General features: G+C 55.0%; 4 protein-coding genes across 7 annotated transcripts; 2 read left to right on the top strand and 2 right to left on the bottom strand.

Moving 5' to 3' along the window:
* Positions 1–239: 239 nt before the first annotated feature.
* RGL2 (ral guanine nucleotide dissociation stimulator like 2) lies at positions 240–8,227 on the top strand. 2 transcript variants are annotated; one of them, XM_045541832.1, is made up of 18 exons: positions 240–766; positions 983–1,179; positions 2,493–2,576; positions 2,839–3,017; positions 3,144–3,194; positions 3,283–3,580; positions 3,852–4,103; positions 4,183–4,286; positions 4,395–4,479; positions 4,560–4,628; positions 4,825–4,899; positions 5,487–5,519; positions 5,639–5,760; positions 5,855–5,950; positions 6,032–6,143; positions 6,252–6,545; positions 7,320–7,434; positions 7,551–8,227. In XM_045541832.1, the coding sequence occupies exons 2-18, from the start codon at positions 1,024–1,026 to the stop codon at positions 7,760–7,762; spliced, it is 2,337 nt and encodes a 778-aa protein (XP_045397788.1). In that variant the 5' UTR covers positions 240–766; positions 983–1,023; the 3' UTR covers positions 7,763–8,227. The 2 variants fall into 2 exon arrangements, with proteins under 2 accessions (XP_045397788.1, XP_045397790.1); XM_045541834.1 differs by lacking the exon at positions 983–1,179 and having other exon boundaries at positions 644–766.
* Positions 8,228–9,064: 837 nt separating this feature from the next.
* Positions 9,065–10,584, bottom strand: PFDN6 (prefoldin subunit 6). 2 transcript variants are annotated; one of them, XM_045541844.1, is made up of 5 exons: positions 10,355–10,584; positions 10,060–10,138; positions 9,747–9,817; positions 9,541–9,665; positions 9,065–9,281 (listed from the first exon to the last, which is right to left on the bottom strand). In XM_045541844.1, the coding sequence occupies exons 2-5, from the start codon at positions 10,121–10,123 to the stop codon at positions 9,152–9,154; spliced, it is 390 nt and encodes a 129-aa protein (XP_045397800.1). In that variant the 5' UTR covers positions 10,124–10,138; positions 10,355–10,584; the 3' UTR covers positions 9,065–9,151. The 2 variants fall into 2 exon arrangements, with proteins under 2 accessions (XP_045397800.1, XP_045397801.1); XM_045541845.1 differs by having other exon boundaries at positions 10,060–10,210; positions 10,355–10,444.
* On the top strand, positions 10,468–18,898 carry WDR46 (WD repeat domain 46). Of its 2 annotated transcripts, XM_045541837.1 has the most exons (15): positions 10,468–10,868; positions 11,031–11,243; positions 11,353–11,433; positions 11,540–11,652; positions 11,764–11,851; positions 11,974–12,035; positions 12,302–12,406; positions 12,500–12,650; positions 12,780–12,915; positions 13,120–13,219; positions 17,443–17,756; positions 17,905–17,999; positions 18,177–18,272; positions 18,423–18,536; positions 18,637–18,898. In XM_045541837.1, exons 1-15 carry the CDS (start codon positions 10,800–10,802, stop codon positions 18,733–18,735), a joined length of 1,836 nt encoding a protein of 611 aa, XP_045397793.1. In that variant the 5' UTR covers positions 10,468–10,799; the 3' UTR covers positions 18,736–18,898. The 2 variants fall into 2 exon arrangements, with proteins under 2 accessions (XP_045397793.1, XP_045397794.1); XM_045541838.1 differs by lacking the exon at positions 12,302–12,406 and having other exon boundaries at positions 10,668–10,868.
* Positions 18,899–19,177: 279 nt separating this feature from the next.
* On the bottom strand, positions 19,178–20,895 carry B3GALT4 (beta-1,3-galactosyltransferase 4). Its single transcript, XM_045541843.1, has one exon. The coding sequence runs from the start codon at positions 20,612–20,614 to the stop codon at positions 19,463–19,465; it is 1,152 nt and encodes a 383-aa protein (XP_045397799.1). The 5' UTR covers positions 20,615–20,895; the 3' UTR covers positions 19,178–19,462.
* Positions 20,896–21,201: the final 306 nt, after the last annotated feature.

Below are 21,201 nucleotides of genomic sequence, written 5' to 3'. Positions count from 1 at the left end.
CTCGGAGACGTTTGATGCCCGGGTGAAACGTTTGGGGGCGGGCGCCACTAATGGCGCATAAGACGCCCCAAAGCCGCGGGCTATACACGGACCCGACCAGCATAATACGGGAGCGTCGGTCGCGGCCCCGGCGCCGGAAACCCAGAGCGCCGAATCTGGAACCGGATGTGGCGGCTTCCTGCCCCGCCCGCTTGCGCGACCGAGGGAACCGAGTGCTCCTCGGAAAACCCGGAGTGGAATTCGGTCGCGCTGCACTCGTGGGTTGGGGTCGGGAGTGTAACTCCGTGAATTGGAGTGGCGGGGTGTCTCCCCACCTAAAGCGCTCCCCGCAGGCCTTTTAGCCTTGTTCTTGTTGGGGAGGAGAACGTCAACTTCTGCTCTTGCCGTCTCCCGGGGGCAGGTGACTGGAATCTGTCCCAATTCAGTGCAGGGCGACGTGGGCTCCAGAATCCCGGGGGTGGAGGCGGAGGACAGTGGAGCTGGGGACCCGGCCTCCTGGGCTCCGGCCCCTGGGCGTCCAGCGCTCCCCCTAGCTCGCGGCCCTGGCTCCTGTCCTCACTTCCTTCCCCTTTTGGCTCCCGCTTTCGGAGCGGGCGGACGCGGGGGGGAGCGGAAAGGGCGGGAGGGCCCAGGAGCCCCGCGGGAGGGGATACAGGGGGGTGCGGAAAAGCCCGGGAGGGGACTCGATCCGGGGACTTGGTCGGGGACTGGAGAACGACGGGAACGGCGGCCCGGGACCCACGCTGTCCCCACCCCTCCCGAGCAGGTCAGAGCCTGAGCACCTTGTGACCCTGCCCGTTTCCGTATTCGTAACCCCCTTATCCCCCAAATGCACCAAGGTCCCCTATATTACACCCCTGTGTTGCCCCCCTACCCCGGCCTTCCCGCAGAACTCCCATCCAGTTATCTGGACACCTACCCGTGTCCCTTCCCTGCCCCGCTTCCCCGCCTGACTCTCCACCCCAACCCGGTCTCTCCCCAGGCGCCCCCATGGCCCGACCCCGCTGATTGCTTCACTCGGCCATGCTCCCGCGGCCCCTGCGGCTGCTTTTGGACACGAGCCCCCCCGGGGGAGTCGTGCTGAGCAGCTTCCGAAGCCGAGACCCCGAAGAGGGTGGGGGCCCAGATGGCCGGGTCGTGGGCGGGGGGCAGGAGAAAGAGGAGGAGGAGGAAGAAGAGGTGAGACGCGGGTGGTGGGAGGTAGGGGGTGCATATATTTCGGAGATCTCCATCTTCCTCTTGTCTCTGGGTCCCTACATCTCTTCCTTCCTGCCCCAGTTCCTCCCAGACACCTCTCTCCAGTGTCTGCCTGTCTCCCTGCTGCGGGGAGCCCTGGCTTCTCTGTGGTCGTCTGTGTCAGTGTGACTCCGGACTGGCTCTCAGGAACCTGCCTGTTCCTGCCTGGAAATGCTGGCTGGCTGTCCCTGCGCGTCTCTGGCCGTCTCTCCCTATGGCTGCTTAAATGTGCCTGCCTCTCTGAGCAGTTTTGTCCTGGTCCCTGTCTCCCTCCTTGTTTTTGTTTGGCGGGGAGGGGTTTGTTTCCACAGTAACCAGCTCCTCTGACTCAGGGATTGGGGAGGGAACCCTTAAGATTTCGTGACCCCATCCTCCCCTCCCCTGGCCTGGTCCTGGGTAGAAGCCAGGAAGCCAAGGTTCTGGGACCAGGAGGAATGATTCTAGGCTGGGTAGAGTGGTCACCTGCTTTCCTTAGGGCGAATGGTGGTGGCCAGGAGCAGGATTTGGGGCTTCAGGAGGGGCCAGAACTTGGATTTGGGGCCTGGAGGTCCTGGACTCCTGGGTCCAGACACTGGGTGAGGGCAGGCTGACTGGCAGGGCTGGTTTTTCGGGATCGGTCAGGGGAGGGGCTGGGGCCACGTGACGCTCTGAGCCTACCCCCTACACCATCCCCACTTCCCCTTCCCCTTCCTGTACTGGGATTGGAGCTGCCACCTTCACAGGGTCCCCGCGGCTGGGATAGTAGAGGCCCCACCTGAGGGACCAGGATGAAACAGGGCCTGAGGGAAGGACTAATTCTTTGGTCTTGCCAGGTCCTTGCGGGGGAGGGTGGGGCATGTGGCTGTGCCTGTGACTGAGGTTTCAGCTTCTGAGGTCGCTGCCTCTGGCTCTCTGCCTCTCGCTTCCCTCTCCTACCCTTTGCACCCTGCATCTCTGTTGTGTTGGGGTCAGCTCTGGGGAGAAGGGGCTTCGGGGGTCTCCAGGATCAGGGTTCCTGCGCTCCATCCACCCCCTCACTGCAACCCCCTGGACTCCACCGGGCCCTGAGGCGGCTGGTCGGGGGCTGTCTGGGCCCCAGTGGGGGAGACCTGGGGTCACCAGCCCCCCCCACCCCTCGCACTTGCTGGTATTGCCCCCTGCCATCACAGGTGAGGGGTACAGTGGGAGGAGCAGGGCCTGGGGTGAGTGAGGGCTGAGGGCAGTAGGGGTGGCATGGAATATGGAACTATCTGACTTCCCCTTCCTTGCTCCTCCAGGCCCCTGTGTCTGTCTGGGATGAGGAGGAGGATGGTGCCATCTTTACTGTCACAAGCCGCCAATATCGGCCTCTTGATCCCTTGGTGAGATCATGACTTTGGCTTCTCACCTCTGACCCCTCATCTTCCCAGTTCCCCTTCCTCTGGCTGACTTTCTGGCCAGAGTGCTAGGTTGGAGGTCTGGAGTCCTGGACTCTGCTCTGCTGTGTGATGTAGGCCAAGTCTTTTGCCCTGTCTGAATCTCAGCAAAATGAGCCTGGATCATCTCCTAGGACTGGGACTGTCCCTAGAAATCCAGGGGCAGAGTTGAAGAAAGAGTCAGTGACCATCCCTCTGTGTCCTCCAGGCCCCCACGCCTCCCCCGCGTTCTTCCCGACGGCTCCGGGCTGGCACTCTGGAGGCCCTGGTTAGACACCTTCTGGATGCCCGGACATCAGGGGCTGACGTGACCTTCACGTCAGCCTTCCTGGCCACCCACCGGGCCTTCACCTCCACACCTGCCCTGCTAGGGCTTATGGCTGACAGGTCAGGGTCATAAGGGACCAAGGGTCATGGAGGTGTTTGGACTTCCTAAAGCACCAGCATCCCACCGAAACTGTCAAAGCCACTGGGGATTTGGGGAAAATGGACAGATTCTCTTCTCCTTCCCAGGCTGGAAGCCCTTGAACCTCATCCTGCTGATGAACAAGAGAGGACAACAGGGTGAGTGAGCCCTGATCTCAGTCTTCCAGTCCCCTCTGCCCATGCTGTGGCTTTACCTCTGACCCTTGGCTGATTGCCCCTCTCTCAGGGTAGCCATCTCTGTACTGTCAACCTGGCTGGCCTCTCACCCTGAGGATTTTGGCTCTGAGGTCAAGGTTCAGCTTGACCGGCTTGAGAGCTTCTTACTTCAGACAGGGTATGCAGCAGGGGAGGGTGTTGGGGGGGGCAGCGCTGACCTCATCCGCAATCTCCGGTCCCGGGTGGACCCCCAGGCCCCTGACCTTCCTAAGCCCCTGGCCCTCCCCGGCGATCCCCCTGCTGACCCCACGGATGTCCTGGTGTTCCTCGCTGACCACTTGGCCGAACAGCTGACCCTGCTAGATGCGGTGAGACCCTGACCTCTGACCCCCATGCTCCTTGACCCCTTACTAACCTCTCCTTGACTCCAGATCCTTCCCTTGCTTCCAGCCCTTCCTGATCCAGTTCCCAGCCCCTTCCATCTACCGTTTGGACCTTTCCCCTTTTCCCCTTGGTTGTTTTTACCCTTTCAAACCCTGTGCCCTTGGTTCCTTGGCCACCCGAAACCCTCTGATCCCTGATATTGGAAGGCTCACCTCACTTGACTATGAACTTTAACCTCTGACCTCTGCCTTGCAGGAGCTGTTTCTCAATCTGGTCCCCTCTCAGTGCCTGGGGGGCCTATGGGGACACAGAGATCGGCCGGGACATTCCCACCTCTGCCCATCTGTCCGAGCTACTGTCACACAGTTCAACAAGGTGGCAGGGGCAGTGGTTAGCTCCGTCCTGGGGGCTACCCCAACTGGAGAGGGGCCTGGGGAGGTGACCATACGGCCACTCTGTGCCCCCCAGAGGGCCCGGCTCCTGGAGAAGTGGATCCGAGTGGCAGAGGTTAGAGTGGGTTGCCCTGCTGGGGACTGTGGTGTGGAGAGGGCTCCCACAACCTTAGCTTTCCACTTTGACCCCGTAGGAGTGCCGGCTGCTCCGAAACTTCTCTTCGGTTTATGCTGTTGTGTCGGCCCTGCAGTCCAGCCCCATCCACAGGCTTCGGGCAGCCTGGGGGGAAGCCACCAGGTGGGGAGGATGGGGCACTGGGCTGGGGCTGGGGGTTCCTCAGAGCGCTGGGAAGAAGGCATGGCTGAGCCAAGCCTGTCCTCAGGGCCGCTCTTCTCCCTCACCCAGGGACAGCCTCAGAGTCTTTTCCAGCCTCTGCCAGATTTTCTCTGAGGAGGATAATTATTCCCAGAGCCGAGAGCTACTCCTGCAGGTGAGGCCTTGTTTTCTGGCTTTCCCAACCATCCCTGCTCCCTGCTCCTCTTCCAGATCTTCTTGTTTTGTCACCACCAGGAGGTGAAGCTGCAGCCCCCTGTGGAGCCACACTCCAAGAAGGCCCCGAGGTCTGGCTCCCGAGGTGGGGTGAGTGACTAGCGGGGGTGGTGGTCGTGAAGGAGTAAGGAGTGTGTTTGTGGGGAGCAGTCTGAGGGCTGTGAACGGGAGGCACAGGGTGAGCAGAATGAAGTCTGTCCTCTGAGGCAAGTGGAGGGAAAGTGTGGAGGGGTGGAGGGCCCTCCGATCAGTGGCAGGGGCATCTGACCCTGACCCCTGACCTCAGGGTGTGGTCCCATACCTCGGCACCTTCCTGAAGGACCTCGTGATGCTGGACGCAGCCTCCAAGGATGAGCTGGAGGTCAGTGGAGTGTGTGTGTGTCCACTGTGGGGATGTGGCAGGCGGGCTGCAGCGTCAGACAGACTTCCTTCCAAAAAGGGGCTGTAAGGCGTAAACAGCTGAGAGTGGGACTCCGGAGCCAGATCTGTTACGGCGGCAAGTGGCATAGCCTTGTTGTACCTTGGTGATCTATAAATGGGAAGCTAGCTATGGTATCTATATCAGTCTGTTATTATGAGGGTTAAATGAATTTGTATTTGTCAGGCACTTAGAACATGCCTGAAATGTAAGCATGTATAGAATATAGTTTGTTAAGTAAATAAATACTGAGACCTTGGGCAAACTCCTATCCTCTCTGCACCTCAGTTTTCTCATCTGAAAAGTAGACACATTTTCTACCTGAGATACTTGCTTTAAAGAGTCCGGTGCAGTGCTCAGGGCATGATAGACTGAGGGGAAGGGTGGGGAGGGATGGGGGAGTGAAAGGCCAGAGGGAAGTGTTTGTGAGTCGGTTGTGGATTTGTGTGTGTTTAGGAGACGACATATTCTCTCTCTGTGGCCTGGAAGGCAGGGCTAGGACTTTGATCCCATCCCCATTTTCCTTGCAGAATGGATACATCAATTTCGACAAGCGGAGGAAGGTGAGAGGAATCCGTGGGCTGGATGCTAGACATCCCTATCCACGTCCCAGGAGGAGGAGGAAGGGAAAGTCAGGGGTCCCTGAATTTTTGGCTCCTGCAATTTGAGGGCTCCTTCCCAGGAGTTTGCTGTCCTTTCTGAGTTGCAACGGCTCCAGAATGAATGTCGCGGCTATGACCTCCGACCTGACCATGACATCCAACAGTGGCTACAGGGGCTCCAGCCACTGACAGAGGCCCAGAGGTGACTGGCTGGGTGAGGTTGGGACTCTAGGGCTCTGGCTGGGTATGGGGGGTTGGTGTCATGTGCTGACCTCTGCCTATTGCCCCCACCCCAGCCACCGTGTGTCCTGTGAGGTGGAGCCACCTGGTACCAGTGACCCTCCTGCCCCAAGGGTGCTTCGGCCAACACTGGTCATCTCACAGTGGACAGAGTGAGAGATTCAGCAGTTGGGGGTGGTTTCTAGGGAACTTGCCATTCTTCTTCTGACCTTCCCAATCTCCCGCCACTCCAGGGTCCTGGGCTCTGTTGGGGGCCCCACCCCCTTGGTGTCCTGGGACAGGCCCAGTATAGGGGGAGATGAGCTGCCTGGAACCCCTGCTCCTCTGCTGACCCGCCTGGCTCAGGTGAGCTCTGCTCCTGATCTCTGACCTTGACACTGACCCTAACTCTGTGAATGTTTCTTTTTTAATCTCCCCACCTTCATGCCAGTCCCCCTATGTTGTTTGTTCTAGCACATGAAGTGGCCGTCTGTCTCGTCGCTAGACTGTGCCCTGGAAAGCAGTCCATCCCTGCACAGTCCGGCTGACCCCAGCTACCTCTCTCCCCCAGCCTCCTCCCCTAGGCCTTCTCGAGGTCACCGCAGATCAGCTTCCTGTGGCTCCCCACTGAGTGGGGGTTCAGGAGAAGGGGCCTCCAGGGGGACTGGATATGGGGAAGGGGGATCTGGGCCAGGGGCCTCTGATTGCCGAATCATCCGAGTCCAGATGGAGCTGGGGGAAGATGGCAGTGTCTATAAGAGCATCTTGGTGAGGGAGCCTTGGGCTGCGGGTGAGGGTGAAGGATGGTACTTTGTTGGATTATAAATGTCGTCTTAGTTTTGGGCAGCCAAGTGGAGTTGATTCTAGTTTTAACTGTGACCTTTGGTTTTGGCAGTTATGTTTTATTTTGATGGCCACTTTGCATTAGCTGCTGTACCTTAAACTTTTTTTTTTTTTTTTTTTTTTTTTTGAGACAGAGTCTCGCTCTGTTCCCCGGGCTAGAGTGAGTGCCGTGGCGTCATCCTAGCTCACAGCAACCTCAAACTCCTGGGCTCAAGCGATCCTCCTGCCTCAGCCTCCCAAGTAGCTGGGACTACAGGCATGAGCCACCATGCCCGGCTAATTTTTTCTATATATATTTAGTTGTCCATATAATTTCTTTCTATTTTTAGTAGAGACGGGGTCTCGCTCTTGCTGAGGCTGGTCTCGAACTCCTGAGCTCAAACGATCCACCCGCCTCGGCCTCCCAAGTGCTAGGATTACAAGCGTGAGCCACCGCGCCTGGCCTTAAACTTTTGGTGGCCATATTAGATTTTCAGAACCAACAGCAGTTTCCCCCACAGGAAGCAGCAGTATTTCACTGGGCACCATGTGGGCTGGCTCATGAGGTACAGGGACCCACCATATTGGATTTCCCTGTTCATTCTAAAGCCTTGGACACATGTAACCTTTTTAGGTTAGGTCAGTGGCTAAGGTTGGAAGGATGGGAAGCAGAGGTCATCATGGCCGATTTATTGCTCTTTTGGTCTTTTGTCCTGTCAGGTGACAAGCCAGGACAAGGCTCCAAGTGTCATCAGTCGTGTCCTTAAGAAAAACAATCGTGACTCTGCAGTGGCTTCAGAGTATGAGCTGGTACAGCTGCTACCAGGGGAACGAGGTCAGAGGCCATGAGGGAAAGGCAGACTCGGGAAGAAAGTGGAGTGCTTCCACATCTGGGCGGTTGTTGGGGGGGAACGATTGTTTGCGACTGACATCTACCCTCTGAACCTACAGAGCTGACTATCCCACCCTCGGCCAATGTCTTCTATGCTATGGATGGAGCCTCACACGATTTCCTCCTGCGGCAGCGGCGAAGGCCCTCTACTGCTACACCAGGCCTCACCAGTGGCCCCTCTGCCTCAGGAACTCCTCCGAGCGAGGGGGGAGGGGGCTCCTTTCCCAGGATCAAGGCCACAGGGAGGAAGATTGCAAGGGCATTGTTCTGAGGAGGAGCCCGTTGGCTTACAGAAGTCATGGTGTTCATATCAGATGTGGGTAGCCATTGTGAATGGTGGCAGTTATGTCACATTAGGACAGAAATTTAGAAAGGTGGCTGCCACCCTGGGGCAGTGAAGTGCCATTGGTTTACCAGACAGCTGAGAAATCCAGCCCTGTGGGAACTGGTAATCTTGTAACCAAGTAACAGCTCCCCCCTCCCATGAATGCAGCACACAGCTAGTGCTGGAAAAAGGCATCAGTTTCTGATTCCTGGCCACATCCTAGCGAAGGGCCAAGGAAAGGCCTAGAAGTTGTGGGGTGGGGGGGAGAGGGGAAGAAGGCCTAAAGTCTCTGAGCCCTGGGGCAGAGGGGAATGGCAAGAAGTAGGTTCTAGTAGTTCCTTTTCCCACTCTGGGTGTTTCTATCACTGTGACAACACTAAGATAATAAACCAAAACACTACCTGAATTCTACTCCCCTGTCCTTGCAGTGCATTGAACTGGCTGCTGGGAGTGGGAGTGGGGGTGGGGAATTGGCTGAAGGTAGAAGCCATGGAACAGGAAGGGGCATGAAGAGCTGAAAGTGAGGTATTGGTGAAAACGGCTTCCTCAGAACAGTTTATTCCTCTCCAGTAACCTCTCCACCCCTGGTCTCTTCATTTACCGTTAAACTGTCCTCCTCAGTTGTCACAGACCCATGTCAAGTAGTAGCCACCAAATTAAAGTGATTAGTATGAAGGACACCCCTGGCTGCAAATTTTTAAGAAGCAATTTTAGGACAAATAAATGAAAAAACAACCTTGTGGACAACACATACTTGGTGGTGTTGGAAGACTTACCAACACCATAGAGTGTTACGGGCTAGAATTTTAAATCAGTTTAAGCAGCATTCAAACAAATTCTAAACGAGTCAGAGGCTAAAAAGAACTGAAAAGAGATTTCAGAGCTATTTGGAAGATGACAAGTATTCATAGCAAGAAGGGTAACCGTATTTTTATCCTGGGGTCTCAGGTTAGAGAATTGTGAGTGCTTCAATTAAACTGACATTCCTAACAATATGCTGTAAATGCTCTTCTCATGTTTCCTAAAGGGTCATGCCAACCAAGACAAGCGAGAGTTAAGGGTTCTATGTATAGGCAAGAAGCAGGTTTGAGACATTTAAGATTTTAGTTTCAAGAAAGAAGGATTACCCTGCCACAGAGAGATTCCAGCTGCAAGAGTCTGGACCTGAGGGGAGTAACACAGGTGGAATATGTATAAGGTGGAAGGGACCGGGGAGATGGTGGAGACAATTATGACAGAAGTGCCTGGTCAGAAAACAAGCCAGGTATTTTTACATTTTATTAGCTACAGTATAGATCCTAGAGCTGCCTTATTCCCCTCCCCCCCCCCATGGGGTCAGGCCTTCCCAGGAACCCCTGCCTTTGCCGCCTGGGCCCGCTGGAACTCCTGCTGCAGCTGAGCAAGGGTTTCCCTCTGTTGCTCTGACTGCCGCTCAAGGTCCCGGAGCTGGGATTCGTATCTCTTACTGAGGAGAAACAAGGGAGACAAAGACTCAGAAAAGGAGAAATTAATGGGAGTTATTGAGGGTGCTAAAGGCAAGAATGAGATTGGTAGAAAACTTTAGATCTAGGGGAGGGATGAGAAGGGGGATTAAAAGGGAAGGAAGCGGTTGGAGGAACTGGACAACTGGGGACTAACTATGGAGAGCTACTCTGCAATTGTTCCTCAACACCTGTACTCCAGTGGTGTCAGTTGTAGCACAGGGTGGCAGAACAGAGACTCACATTTCAGCTGTGATATACTCCAGCCTCTTCCCCACTGTGGCCCGAGCCTCCCCCAGCTCCTGTTTGACCAGCACAGGACCCAGAAGTTTAAAGACCACGTTGGACCCATCCAGCAGGGCCAGTTCCTGATGGAGGGGCAGGACGTATATGATCAGAACCAAGGCTGGTACAGGTCCCTCCTCGCCCCACACATCCCAGTCCCTCACCTCCTTCACGATATTATTTTCTGTTAGTTGTGCCTCAAGCTTCTGCCTCCCTGACATGGATTTACTCAAGTCTGGGAGTAGGAGGAAAGACATGATTAGAAACATCAAATATGCCACTGACACCCCACAACCCCAGTTAGAAGAAAATGGATCTGAGAAAGTAGACAAGGATGGGGGCAGCGGGTCAGTGGGTAGAGAAGAGTATTGAGGAGGGAAAGTAGCTGCATGCGGGGGCCCGGATGGGGCAGAAAACCTTATCTCGGTATGACTCTGGGTTGTGAGTGGATTGGGGCGAGGTCGCCTGCTTCCTTACCCTTCTGTAGCTGTTGATATTTCTCCACTTCTCCCTGCAGCTTCTTCTGGATCAGTTCAGCCATGGCCGGGATAAAAGCCTGCGGGGAGGGGGAGACAGCCGCTGGGTCTCACTCTCTGGAAGGTCCCTGAGCTCCCCTTTCTGGCCTGGCCTGCAGAAATGACAGCACTCTTGAGAGGCAGTCCCTCGGGGCACCGCAGCCTCTCCCTGTTCTGGATATGGACTGTACCCTGGCCCTAGGGGGTGGAGGGCGAAACTCGAGACCCCAACCCTCTCAACCGAAACCCTAACCTACCCACGTTCTCCCCTCCGTATTAACAAACCCGGAAGTAAACAAGGAATGCTGGGAAAAGATGGCCGGAAGCTGCCTTCTGACACAGGCCGGGACTGTAGTTCTCACATGTTTAATAAGTGGCGTTCTCCTAAAAAGATGGGACTCAGAAATGTTTAGGCAAGATGGGGAAGCTAATCCGGAAAAATAAACCGCACCGTTACTTGGGCTCTGGCCCCAAACCTGCTTTTTTGCCATTACTCGGGCATAAACTGCCGCTCGCGGGGGCGGTGACAAGACCTGCCCCGCCCCTCAAAGGAGAGCATGCCCTCACTCAAGATGGCGCCTAGAAGGCTTCAGACCTGGTACAGTGCTCATTGGATGAGGCTCAGAGGACTTCCGGGAGTTTCTAAGGCCGCTGTGGGACAGCTGAGAGTTTTCCACGTGGATTGGGGTTCGGGAGGGCGAGATGGAGAGAGCCCCCAAGCCAGGCAGAGATGTCCCACCCAAGAAGGACAAACTTCAGGCCAAGAGGAAGGTAGAGGCCTTCCTGGGTGGGAAAGGAAGTTTTGTTTGTTTGTTTGTTTTTTATATTTTTGACCTCCTAAGATTTCCATGTCCTAGGGAAAGAAGGTTTTTAGCTGCAGGTTCGGGGGGCGGAGCGTGGGCAGGAGTATCAGAGTGCCCCGTCTTCCCGTAGAAACCGCGGCGATATTGGGAGGAAGAGACCGCTCCGACCACAGCCCGAGCCTCTCCAGGGCCCCCTCGTAACAAGAAGAGGAATCAGGAGCTCCGCCCCCAGAGACCAAAGACCACTCACATCCTAAAGAAGTCTCGGATCTCTAACAAGCCGCAGGTCCCGAAGAAACTCAGAAAACGGAAAAATCCAGATCCCCAGCGGAGCTTGTCTGGGGTGAGCTTGGGACCTGATGGGTGGCAGGGCACGTCGCCTTGTGCTTTGAGAGTGAGAGGGTTAGGGGTCTACACAAGCCTGTTTGCTAATTGCCTCCTCCCTGCCCCAGGCCCAGGACCCATTCCCAGGCCCCGCTCCCGTGCCTGTGGAGGTGGTACAGAAGTTCTGTCGCATTGACAAATCCAAAAAGGTGAGGTCCAGTCCGAGAGTGGAGCAGGGTTGGAGGCAGGGAGTGTCTGGGTGAGCTGGATAGAGTCTTGACCAGGTGGCTCTCCTTTGATCCAATAATTTTACAGCTACCACATTCGAAGTCCAAAACCCGAAATAGACTTGAGGTGGCTGAAGCTGAGGAAGAGGAAACAAGTGTCAAAGCTGCTCGTTCTGAGCTACTGCTTGCTGAGGAACCTGGGTAAATGTACCCTAATCTGGGCCTCCCTAGTCCTTGCTTTACAGGACTGTCTTTTCTCGTTTTCCCACTTCATATGGGAAGCTTCACTGCCATCCTAACCTTCACTTGCAGGTTTTTGGAAGGAGAGGATGGGGAAGACACAGCAAAGATACTCCAGGCTGACATCGTGGAGGCTGTGGACATTGCAAGTGCAGCCAAGGTGAGCCTGAGGAGGGTTGATTCATGGTGCAGGGCAAGAGAGAAATGGGGACTAGAAGAGAGAATTACTGAAGAGAATTCATTCTTTCTTGATTTTTTTTTTCTCACTCTTCTCTTTCCTAGCACTTTGACTTGAATCTGCGGCAGTTTGGACCCTATAGACTGAACTACTCTCGAACTGGGAGGTAAGGTTTGTATTCCAGTGACTCTTGAACTAAAATGTGGTTGTGTTTTCTTAAACACTTCAGCCATACCCACCTCAGTCATACCCAGAATACATTTGGGTGGTTGATGCGGGGAGGGTCCTGCGATTTGCTTAGATGTGAGGGTTAGCATCTACAGCAACAGCTCTCCTCCCACGTGGAGAGGAGGGGCTGGTGTGGGGCAGACCTCAGTTTGAGTCAGGGTGTTCCCCTGTAATAACACCTTGCCTGTCTGTCACCCCCAACAGACACCTGGCTTTTGGAGGGCGTCGGGGTCATGTGGCTGCCCTTGACTGGGTGACAAAGAGGCTTATGTGTGAGATCAACGTCATGGAGACAGTGCGGGACATCCGGTCAGTGGTCAGTGGGGGTGAGATAGCCCATCCTTCATTGAATGACAGCCCATGACCCCATCTCCCATTGAACCACCACTCCTCTCCCCGCAGGTTTCTCCATTCTGAGGCACTGCTTGCTGTCGCTCAGAACCGCTGGCTTCACATCTATGACAACCAGGGCATTGAGCTCCACTGCATCCGCCGCTGTGATCGAGTAACACGGCTTGAGTTCCTGCCTTTCCACTTCCTCCTGGCCACAGCTGTGAGTGGCTGTGAAGCACAGGGACTGGGTGGCAGCCGTTGGGAAGACCACTTCTCCTGAAGGACCCCAGGAGAGAGAAGACAGGCAGTCAGGACCCAGTCATTCTCTCTCTTTGTCTCTCTCTGTCAGTCAGAGACAGGGTTTCTGACTTACCTGGATGTATCGGTGGGGAAGATTGTGGCAGCTCTGAATGCTCGGGCTGGGCGGCTCGACGTCATGACTTGGAACCCTTACAATGCCGTTATCCATCTTGGACACAGCAATGGTCAGTCCTTGGCTTGGCTTGGACTCTCTGACCATCCTGACCTGCTTTTCTTCTACAATTTGTACTTCATATGTGCCTTAAAGTTACCCTTTTGTTTCCTTCTTTTGTTATCTCTTGGTCTGGAGTCCACATCTTTCCCAGGTTTAATAACCTCAGGGTTAGGTTTGTGTTGGTAACTTTAGTTCTTCTCTTAATTACTTCCAGGCACTGTGTCTTTGTGGAGTCCAGCTATGAAGGAACCGCTGGCAAAGATTCTCTGTCACCGTGGTGGGGTACGCGCTGTGGCAGTGGATTCTACAGGCACGTAAGTCACTTGTTTACGGATGAGGTGTTGGGTGTCACAGCTGGGCAGAAAGGTATGGAAGGCAGTGTGCCATTAGGAGCACAGACAGACTCTGTAGCCAGGCTACCCGGGTTTAAATCTCAGTGTTACCAGTGCCCAGCCATGTAAGTGTGGGCACATCCATAATCTCTGTGTGCCACGGTTTCCTCACTCTTAATGTGGTGACCTGAGGGTCTAGCTCAAAGGTCTGCAGACTTTCTCTGCAAAGAGCCAGACAGTAAATGTTTGAGGTCTTGCTGGCCAAGAGGCAAAAATTGAGGGTATTATATAGGTACTTAAATAATGACCGAGAAAACAAATTATCATTAAGTTTTTTTTTTTTTTTTTTTGAGACAGAGTCTTGGTCTTTTGCCCTGGCTAGAGTGCCCTGACGTCAGCCTAGCTCACAGCAACTTCAAACTCCTGGGCTTAAGCAATCCTTCTGCCTCAGCCTCCCAAGTCGCTGGGACTACAGGCATGCACCACCATGCCCAGCTAATTTTTTCTATATATTTTTAGTTGTCCAGATAATTTCTTTCTATTTGTTAGTAGACACGGGGTCTCACTCTTGCTCAGGCTGGTCTTGAACTCCTGACCTCGAGCGATTCTCCCGCCTCGGCCTCCCAGAGTGCTAGGATTACAGGCGTGAGCCACTGCGCCGGCCTATCATTAAGTTTTAAGCAATGAAATTAAAAATATTAGAATTGAATATGATATTCTTGTAATACAGGTTTACTAATGGGAAGAACTGAATTCCTCTTTTTGAGGAAAACATTTTGCTTAGTTGAGGTTCAAACTTGGTATTCTAAATTATCCAATTTGATTGCAAATATTCACGTTAATGCTGATCTGTAGAGAGATTTTACATATTTCATCTCTGAAAACATCTTTCCCCACTGGTGATGATGTAGGTGGTATATGAGATGCTCGAAATGCTATCAGGTTATAACTGTGTCACTGTTACTTGTAGTGTACACTAAGCAGCAGGGCAAATCGAGATGCCATAGTCTCCATCTCGGTCCCTTGACTGTGGTGTGACAGAGCAAAAGCAGCCACAGTTTAAGTGCATTGAGTGTGGGTATGTTCCAGTAAAACTTCATTTGTGGGCTGAATGCGGTGGCTCATGCCTGTAGTCCTGGCACTTTGGGAGGCGAGGCAGGTGCATCACTTGAGGCCAGGAGTTTGAGACTAGCCTGAGCTATAACATGGCGAGACCCTGACGCCACAAACAATAGAAAAGTCGGCTGGGCGGGGTGATGCGTGCCTGTAGTCCCACCCAGGTACTTGGGACTGAGGCAGGAAGATGGCTTGAACCCAGGAGTTTGAGGTTGCTGTGAGCTATGATGACGCCATGGCACTCTAGCCTGGGGAAGAGAGCAAGACCCTGTCTCAAAAAACCAAACAAAACAATAACAAAAAACTTTATTTGTGGACACTTGAATTTGAATTTCATTTAATTTTCATGTTTCTAAATATTATTCTTTTGTTTTTTTTTTCCAACCACCTAAAAATGTAGAAACCATTCTAGACTTATGGGCTGTACAGAAATAGATGGTGGGCAGATTTGGCCCATGGGAGTAGTTCACCAAGCCCTGGTCTAAAGCCCTCATAAAGCTGTGGCAAATTTAAAACTAGTTAAGGCATATGCAGAGTTTAGCACAGTGCCCAGCAGATGGGGAGCACTACTGTCATTGTTGTCGTCAAGATGATCGTTCTCTTCAGGTCTGGCTGGTGAGGTGAGGGGCGGGGTGGTGTGTCTGCCTCGGATTCCTGCTGTTCCTGAGGGAGTATCTGCGTCTTCCACAGCTGTGCTTTCTGACTTGTACTTTCCTCTAATTCCTTTCATCAGGGCACCTGCTGGGGGGCGGGGGCTCTGTGGTGAGGTCCTGGGGTCATAGGGATGAATTGTTGAGCCTGCCCTGGTGTGGTGTTCCAGTTACACTTCAGGTACAAAACAGGTGGCCGTGGTTTATGGGAATGAAGCCAGGTGATGCATTTAGTTTCTACTCTGTTGTCTTCTGTTATCCCAGAATCAGTGTGACCAAACTGAATAGGTCGCCTTACTCCCAGAGTTCCTCCTTGCCTGCTCCCGTTCTCCCAGAATTTTCATCACCCAGAATTGGACTTCTTTGATTCCTGTAGCTATACATAGTCCTCATGTTCTTTGGCCAACAGGAATAGCAGGAACCAAAAGTACTGTTTCCTGAGTGCCTTCTGGGTCCCCCGGTTCTGACACTTTGGTGGCATCATGGCTACCTGTGAAGTCTTGGCTGCGTTTCCTCAGGGGTCCCTCCCAGAGCTGTCTCCATCCTTGCTGTCTCCCGTGGGCCTGAGCCATTTCCAGCCTCTGGCTCTTCCTTGCTTGTCCTGGCACTCTTCTCAGAATAACCTTTCCCACAGGCTGCTTTCTTCCTTTTACACTGCTGCTCAGGAATCTTCTACATTAAGTATAGACTACATAATCTATTTTTAAGTTGTTTTAAGGAAAATCAGTAAGCAAATGCCTGGAAAAGGAAAAGCCTGGTGGTCACCAACTTATGAAAGCCTCCAGGGTGCTTGGACCCCCTTGGCCTTCCACGTTTGCATCTTTGTGAACAAGCGATGTGGTTCAGCCCTTTTTACTCCCTATCTGTGCCAGCCTGGCTCTTGGAGAGTGGGGAGGTCTGCCCGAGGCTTTGTGCTTCTGTGGGCCACTAGACCTACGGTGTAGCTTACCCTTCCCGGGCCACCTGGGTCAGCCACTGCTCACCTGTGCTTCGGGCTTAGTCACTAGTTCACTGAAGCCTGGGATCTAGTCAACACCTTGATGCTGAACAGCTCTGTTCCTTGATCTTAGGCCCATCCTCACTTTTCTCTGGTTCTCCTCAGGAGGTCTTCACACAGGCCAAGGGGGCTCCAGAGATGAAGCTGACCATCCTCAAGAGGCTTTCTGGAAGCTTGCGTCAGGACTGGATTGGCCTTTCAAAGCTGAACTGCTTCTTGCAAGTTCAGTAGTACAGTGATGTGGCCTAGACGGCTGTCTGGCTGCTGGGCTGGTATTGACCCAGGGGATCCCATAGGTGGGTGCGTGTAGGGGAGAGGAGCCAGCATGTGCCCTTTTGTTGCTTCACTGAAGGGTGTGACCCCACGTCCTAGGAGCCATCTGCAATTCCTGGTTTGCATTAATAGCCCCCTGTGGTGGGGTTGAGGCCCTGATTATCTTGTCAGGAGAAGTACCCAGCTGGACCTCTCATGGGCTCCATTACCAGGGCAAGTCTCGAAGTCCTTGGCTGCTTGGCAAACATATCTCCCCTGCCAGGATGGCCCCCCTTCAGTCTCCCTCTCTGAGGAAAAACTTGAACATAGAAACTCCAGCGTCTGAAAGTTAACAGCTTATGCAGCGCACGGTTCCCTGAGGGGATATGGTTACCACCCTTGCCTTCCTCCTTCCAGGGGAAGCAGAGAGGGGCAGGGCCCAGCCCTCCGGCGCGTTACTCCCCTGCTTCCTAAGTAGGTTTGCTCGAGTCCATGCCATCTTCAGCTTGTGATTTGTCACTGCCAGAGAGCAGTGTTGGGATAATGAGTTGTGGGTCCTCAGTCTGACTTTAGAAAGACCCTACAATTTCTCCCCTCCTGATTTTCCTGACCATCTTTCCCAGCAATCCTGAGAAACCTCATCTTATCTCACTGAAAACAAACCTCTGCTTCCGTCTCATGGTAGCATGTGTTAATACATTTGTATCTGCTGTATCTGTTTATCATGCTTTCTTGAGAATTACCTAGAATGGCTCAAATCCCGCCTTGCCCACGAAGCCCTTCCTGACCACTGCAGATGCTCTTTTCCTTTGCTGCGCGTCTACGCAGGGGACGTCACATTTAGGTACAGCCTGTCGTCGGTGTGCTTGCTCCCTTGGCCTCGTGTCTCGCTAGGGAGTGTGGTGTGAGCAGATAAGATGCAGACACTGGAGAAGCAGGCCTGACTTGAATCCCAGTCCGACCATTCACTAACCTAGATTTCCTTTCTCTGAGCTTCAGCTCCTCACCTGTAAAAGGGAAATAAAAATAGTACAGAACCGTGTGAGGCTTAACTGAGAGGATGCCCGTGGAGTGTTAGCGTGACGGCAGCAGTTGTTATCGTTAGTCTTTTTCTCCTCAGGTGGACTTGGCCACAGGCCTGCTTAGTAAACCCATTTACTGACAGCTTAACTGATCCTCCTTCCCCCCAGGTACATGGCCACCTCTGGCCTGGACCACCAGCTGAAGATCTTTGACTTGCGAGGGACATTCCAGCCTCTGAGTGCTCGGACCCTGCCCCAGGGAGCAGGGCACCTGGCCTTCTCCCAGAGGGGACTGCTGGTTGCGGGAATGGGCGATGTCGTCAACATCTGGGCAGGGCAGGGCCAGGCCGGCCCACCCTCCCTTGAGCAGCCCTACCTCACCCACCGGCTCTCAGGCCCTGTGCATGGCCTTCAGTTCTGCCCCTTTGAAGATGTGCTAGGGGTGGGCCACAGTGGGGGCATCACCAGCATGCTGGTCCCTGGTGAGTGGGCCGGGGATGGGGCTCGAAGTGGATCAACTCTGACTGCACGTTAGGGTGGCCTGAGACAGCCAGGAGCGCGGGGCTTGGCCAGGCTGGAGCCGCTGGCCTGGCTTCTTCCTTATGGCTCCATGCTCCTCACTCCCTCCAGGAGCTGCTGAGCCCAACTTTGATGGCCTGGAGAGTAACCCATACAGGAGCCGGAAACAGCGCCAGGAGTGGGAGGTGAAGGCCCTGCTGGAGAAGGTGAGGTTCTCCCCGCCAGAGAAGCTGTCTATGTGTGGGGCTGGGGTGGGGAAAGCTCCCCAGAGCTCTTATGCTGGGCGATCTTGGGAAGAGGGCTTCAGCAACCTCTCTGGCTTCTCTTTGGTGCCAGCCTCCTGTGGCTCCTTGCCCATTCCTGTCCTTGTGTGACACTCCCAGGTACCTGCAGAGCTTATTTGTCTGGACCCACGAGCCCTGGCGGAGGTGGATGTCATCTCTTTGGAGCAGGAAAAGAAGGAGCGGATAGAGAGGCTGGTATGGAGCAGGCCGAGTGCCCAGGCCCTTCCTCACCCCCACGTCTCTCCCCACCACGGGCCTGCCCCAGAGGTGTGGCACAGCAGGTGGGTGCTGCTCGTGCCCTGACTCTGAGGCTGTAACAGATTATACTCCTGTCCCCTTCCTCAGGGCTATGACCCCGAAGCTAAGACTCCCTTCCAGCCAAAGCCAAAGCAGAAGGGCCGCAGCTCTACAGCAAGCCTGGTGAAGAGGAAGAGGAAGGTCATGGATGAGGACCACAGGGTAAACGAGCACTCCCACAGCCATACCTTCCTCCTTGGACTGCTGGCCAGCCTGCCACTTAGCACTTTGTTCATGTCCTCTCTCCCTCTCCTGTCCCCAGGACAAGGTCCGGCAGAGCCTTGAGCAGCAGCAGCACAAGCAAAAGAAGGCCAAGCCCTCAAGGGCCCGGCCATCTGCCCTGGACAGATTCGTGCACTGAGCCAGGTTCTAGGGTGCCCTGGGAACAGTCTTTCCCCAAGATCACCAGTAGGGAAATGACTGTCCCCTGGAATGAGGGGGCAATGTGCTCCCTTCCTCAATTGGAGGTAGACACCTGGCTCTTCGGGTGGGTTGGTAATAAAGAGGAAAATGATTTTTTTGGATGATGTGTCTGAATCATCCTGTGGACCTAGTCCCCTCCCCCTTGCCCAGCATGAGGCTATTCTAGGATCAGGGGTCACAGTGTTCTGCCTTTATCCCTGCCCCATACCTTGTGGTTGCTATGGCCTTAGCCTTGCCTTTTAGGAGCCTTCCTCCTCAGAGAGGCTGTCCTTTCTCCCATGTCCCTGGAGATGTTCTTTCTGTTCGGCAGGGCCTAGTAGCCTCTGGGCAGGCTCTCCAGGTTTGTGTTCTGGAGTCCTAGTGAAGACCACACTGCACTCGAAGAGGTGGAGAGACAAGTTTATTGAGGGGTGTTTGCCCCTCTTCTGCCCTGGCTGGAGAGAACAACTCCAGCTTTTTTTTTTCCCTTCCTATGACCGTCTTTGGGCCTGGCAGGCCAGGCCCCTAGAGTTCTCCTACGTCCCTGTCTTTGGTGACAGACAACATGAGGAAACCGATCAGCTGCAGCCAGTTAGGGCCCCTGCCTTGGGCCTGTGAGAAGAGAAGGTCTCAGGGGTGCTGCTGGACTGTGAGCTTCTCATACCTCTCCTTGGCCACAGGTACTGTCAGCTGTGAAGCCAGGCCATTACCCGGCACCGCAGGATGCCCAGGGCTCCCTGGAGCCAGGAGCAGAAGGGTGCAGTCCTTTCTCCAGCAGAGCCGCCCACCAGCTTCCAGGCTTCTTGCATCTTCCAGGGGTCCAACTTGTGGGATGTCAGCAGGAACTTCCCATAGCAGCACCGGTCCAGGGGATAATGGGTGGCGCCAGCCAGCTTGACACAATGGGTTGGGGCGAGGCCTCCTCTTCGGGCACTTACCCCCACAAAGACATCTTCCAGTGGCAGCGGGGGTGCCCCGCTGGCCACCTTCAAAATGAGCTGCACAGCAGAAGCTGACAGCACGTACCCTGTGCCAGAGGCATAGGGGGGAAAAGGGCCCCAGGTTGGAGGCCACAGCTCCTCTGACACGTGGTGCCGGCCCCCTAGCGTCCGAGAGGGGTTTGCCCGCCAGTGCACCCGGCCCAGGTACAGAAGAGGCACTGCCTTGCTGTGTGAGGCCTGGCCTCCTTCCAGCTGTTCATCTCTGACCGCAGCCTCTGTCTGGGGCTCCGTGCCCCTCTCCCATTGCTCCCAACGGCCTCCTCGCAGGACCAACTCTGACACCAGTTCCGGGACGTTGACAAACACATCATCATCCGTCTTGAGGATGTAGCGGGCCATGGGGCAATGTTTGTCAGCCCAGTTCAGCCCACTGAGGGTCTTGAGGGTGAGGTTTCGGTAGGAGTCCTGGAAGGCCGCCTGCAAGATGTCTCCCTGGGCAGCTGACTCCCTCGCCAGGTCGTTCCCGTGGGAGCCCCAGGTAGGGTGCTGCCTGTTGGGCTCTCCCAACAGGAAGAGCGTCTGCACCCTGAGCCCCCGGGCCTCACGCAGCCCACCCCACGAGGCCCGAATGGCGTTTCTCTGGTTCAGGTTCTCCGGGGCCGTGCACACCAGAATTAGCAGGAAGGGAGGAGCGCCGGGACCACCGCAGGCCTCTTGGTTGGGGATCAAGAGGCGAGGCAACGCCAGGGGCGGCCCTGGTGAGGCCGGGGCTGGCAGCAGGGAGGCTAGCGAGAGGCTCAGCAGCTCCTCCCCAATCCCCGAGGGCCCGAAGAGGGTCCAGACGATCACCACCAGCAGGGCAGCGAGGAGAAGGCGCCGGAAGAGGCTGAGGGGCATGGCGTGGCACAGTTGGGGATCTGGAGGGAAAGGAGGACGCTTACAGGCTGGAGAGCATAGCTCTCCGTGGCCTGGGTCACGGGCTCCTACCTAACCGGACACGCCTCGGATGCAGCGGGAGGCGCGAGCGGCCAGTACCAGCCCACCCTGGGAGAGAGGCGGCGGCGGCGCAGCTGGGGACCACAGCAGCTGCATCCTGTGTGGACGGTTACCTGCCGCCCCCGGGCTCTGGTCCGCCCGCTACCGCACCCCTCCCTCCAGCTGCCGGTCTCTCCGCCATTTCCGAGTTACGCGTTTACATCCCCGCCGGAAGTAGCGTCAGAACGGCGCGACGGGGCGGAATACAGGCAGGCGCATGCGCGGAACGGACAGGGACATACCCTGACGGCTGTTGTGCCAGGGACATACCCTGACGGCTGTTGTGCCGTTGTCCACCTCAACCCCCGCGCGCTCTCCGCCTCGAAGTCGGGGAGGGGGGACCTCACCCTTTATGGCCACAATAATCTGTGCCTGTTGTTTGTCCTTGCTGCGTTAAGTCCAAATGACTTTTTCTGTACCAGCCTGCCCCTAACTTTCCAACTATAGGA

The sequence above is a fragment of the Lemur catta genome, chromosome 2 (genome assembly GCF_020740605.2).
Source record: "Lemur catta isolate mLemCat1 chromosome 2, mLemCat1.pri, whole genome shotgun sequence".
Lineage (NCBI taxonomy): Eukaryota > Metazoa > Chordata > Mammalia > Primates > Lemuridae > Lemur > Lemur catta.
This window is presented reverse-complemented; position numbering and strand designations above follow the sequence as displayed.

Coding starts and splice junctions, on each gene's coding strand:
- RGL2 (XM_045541832.1), top strand. CDS start 1,024: ATGCTCCCGCGGCCCCTGCGGCTGCTTTTGGACACGAGCCCCCCCGGG. Junction 4,104..4,182: donor AGTGGATCCGAGTGGCAGAG/GTTAGAGTGGGT, acceptor TTGACCCCGTAG/GAGTGCCGGCTGCTCCGAAA. Junction 4,900..5,486: donor CCTCCAAGGATGAGCTGGAG/GTCAGTGGAGTG, acceptor TTTTCCTTGCAG/AATGGATACATCAATTTCGA.
- PFDN6 (XM_045541844.1), bottom strand. CDS start 10,123: ATGGCTGAACTGATCCAGAAGAAGCTGCAGGGAGAAGTGGAGAAATAT. Junction 9,818..10,059: donor ATATCAACAGCTACAGAAGG/GTAAGGAAGCAG, acceptor TCCTACTCCCAG/ACTTGAGTAAATCCATGTCA. Junction 9,666..9,746: donor AAAATAATATCGTGAAGGAG/GTGAGGGACTGG, acceptor CCCCTCCATCAG/GAACTGGCCCTGCTGGATGG.
- WDR46 (XM_045541837.1), top strand. CDS start 10,800: ATGGAGAGAGCCCCCAAGCCAGGCAGAGATGTCCCACCCAAGAAGGAC. Junction 11,434..11,539: donor GCATTGACAAATCCAAAAAG/GTGAGGTCCAGT, acceptor ATAATTTTACAG/CTACCACATTCGAAGTCCAA. Junction 11,852..11,973: donor ACATTGCAAGTGCAGCCAAG/GTGAGCCTGAGG, acceptor TCTCTTTCCTAG/CACTTTGACTTGAATCTGCG.
- B3GALT4 (XM_045541843.1), bottom strand. CDS start 20,614: ATGCCCCTCAGCCTCTTCCGGCGCCTTCTCCTCGCTGCCCTGCTGGTG.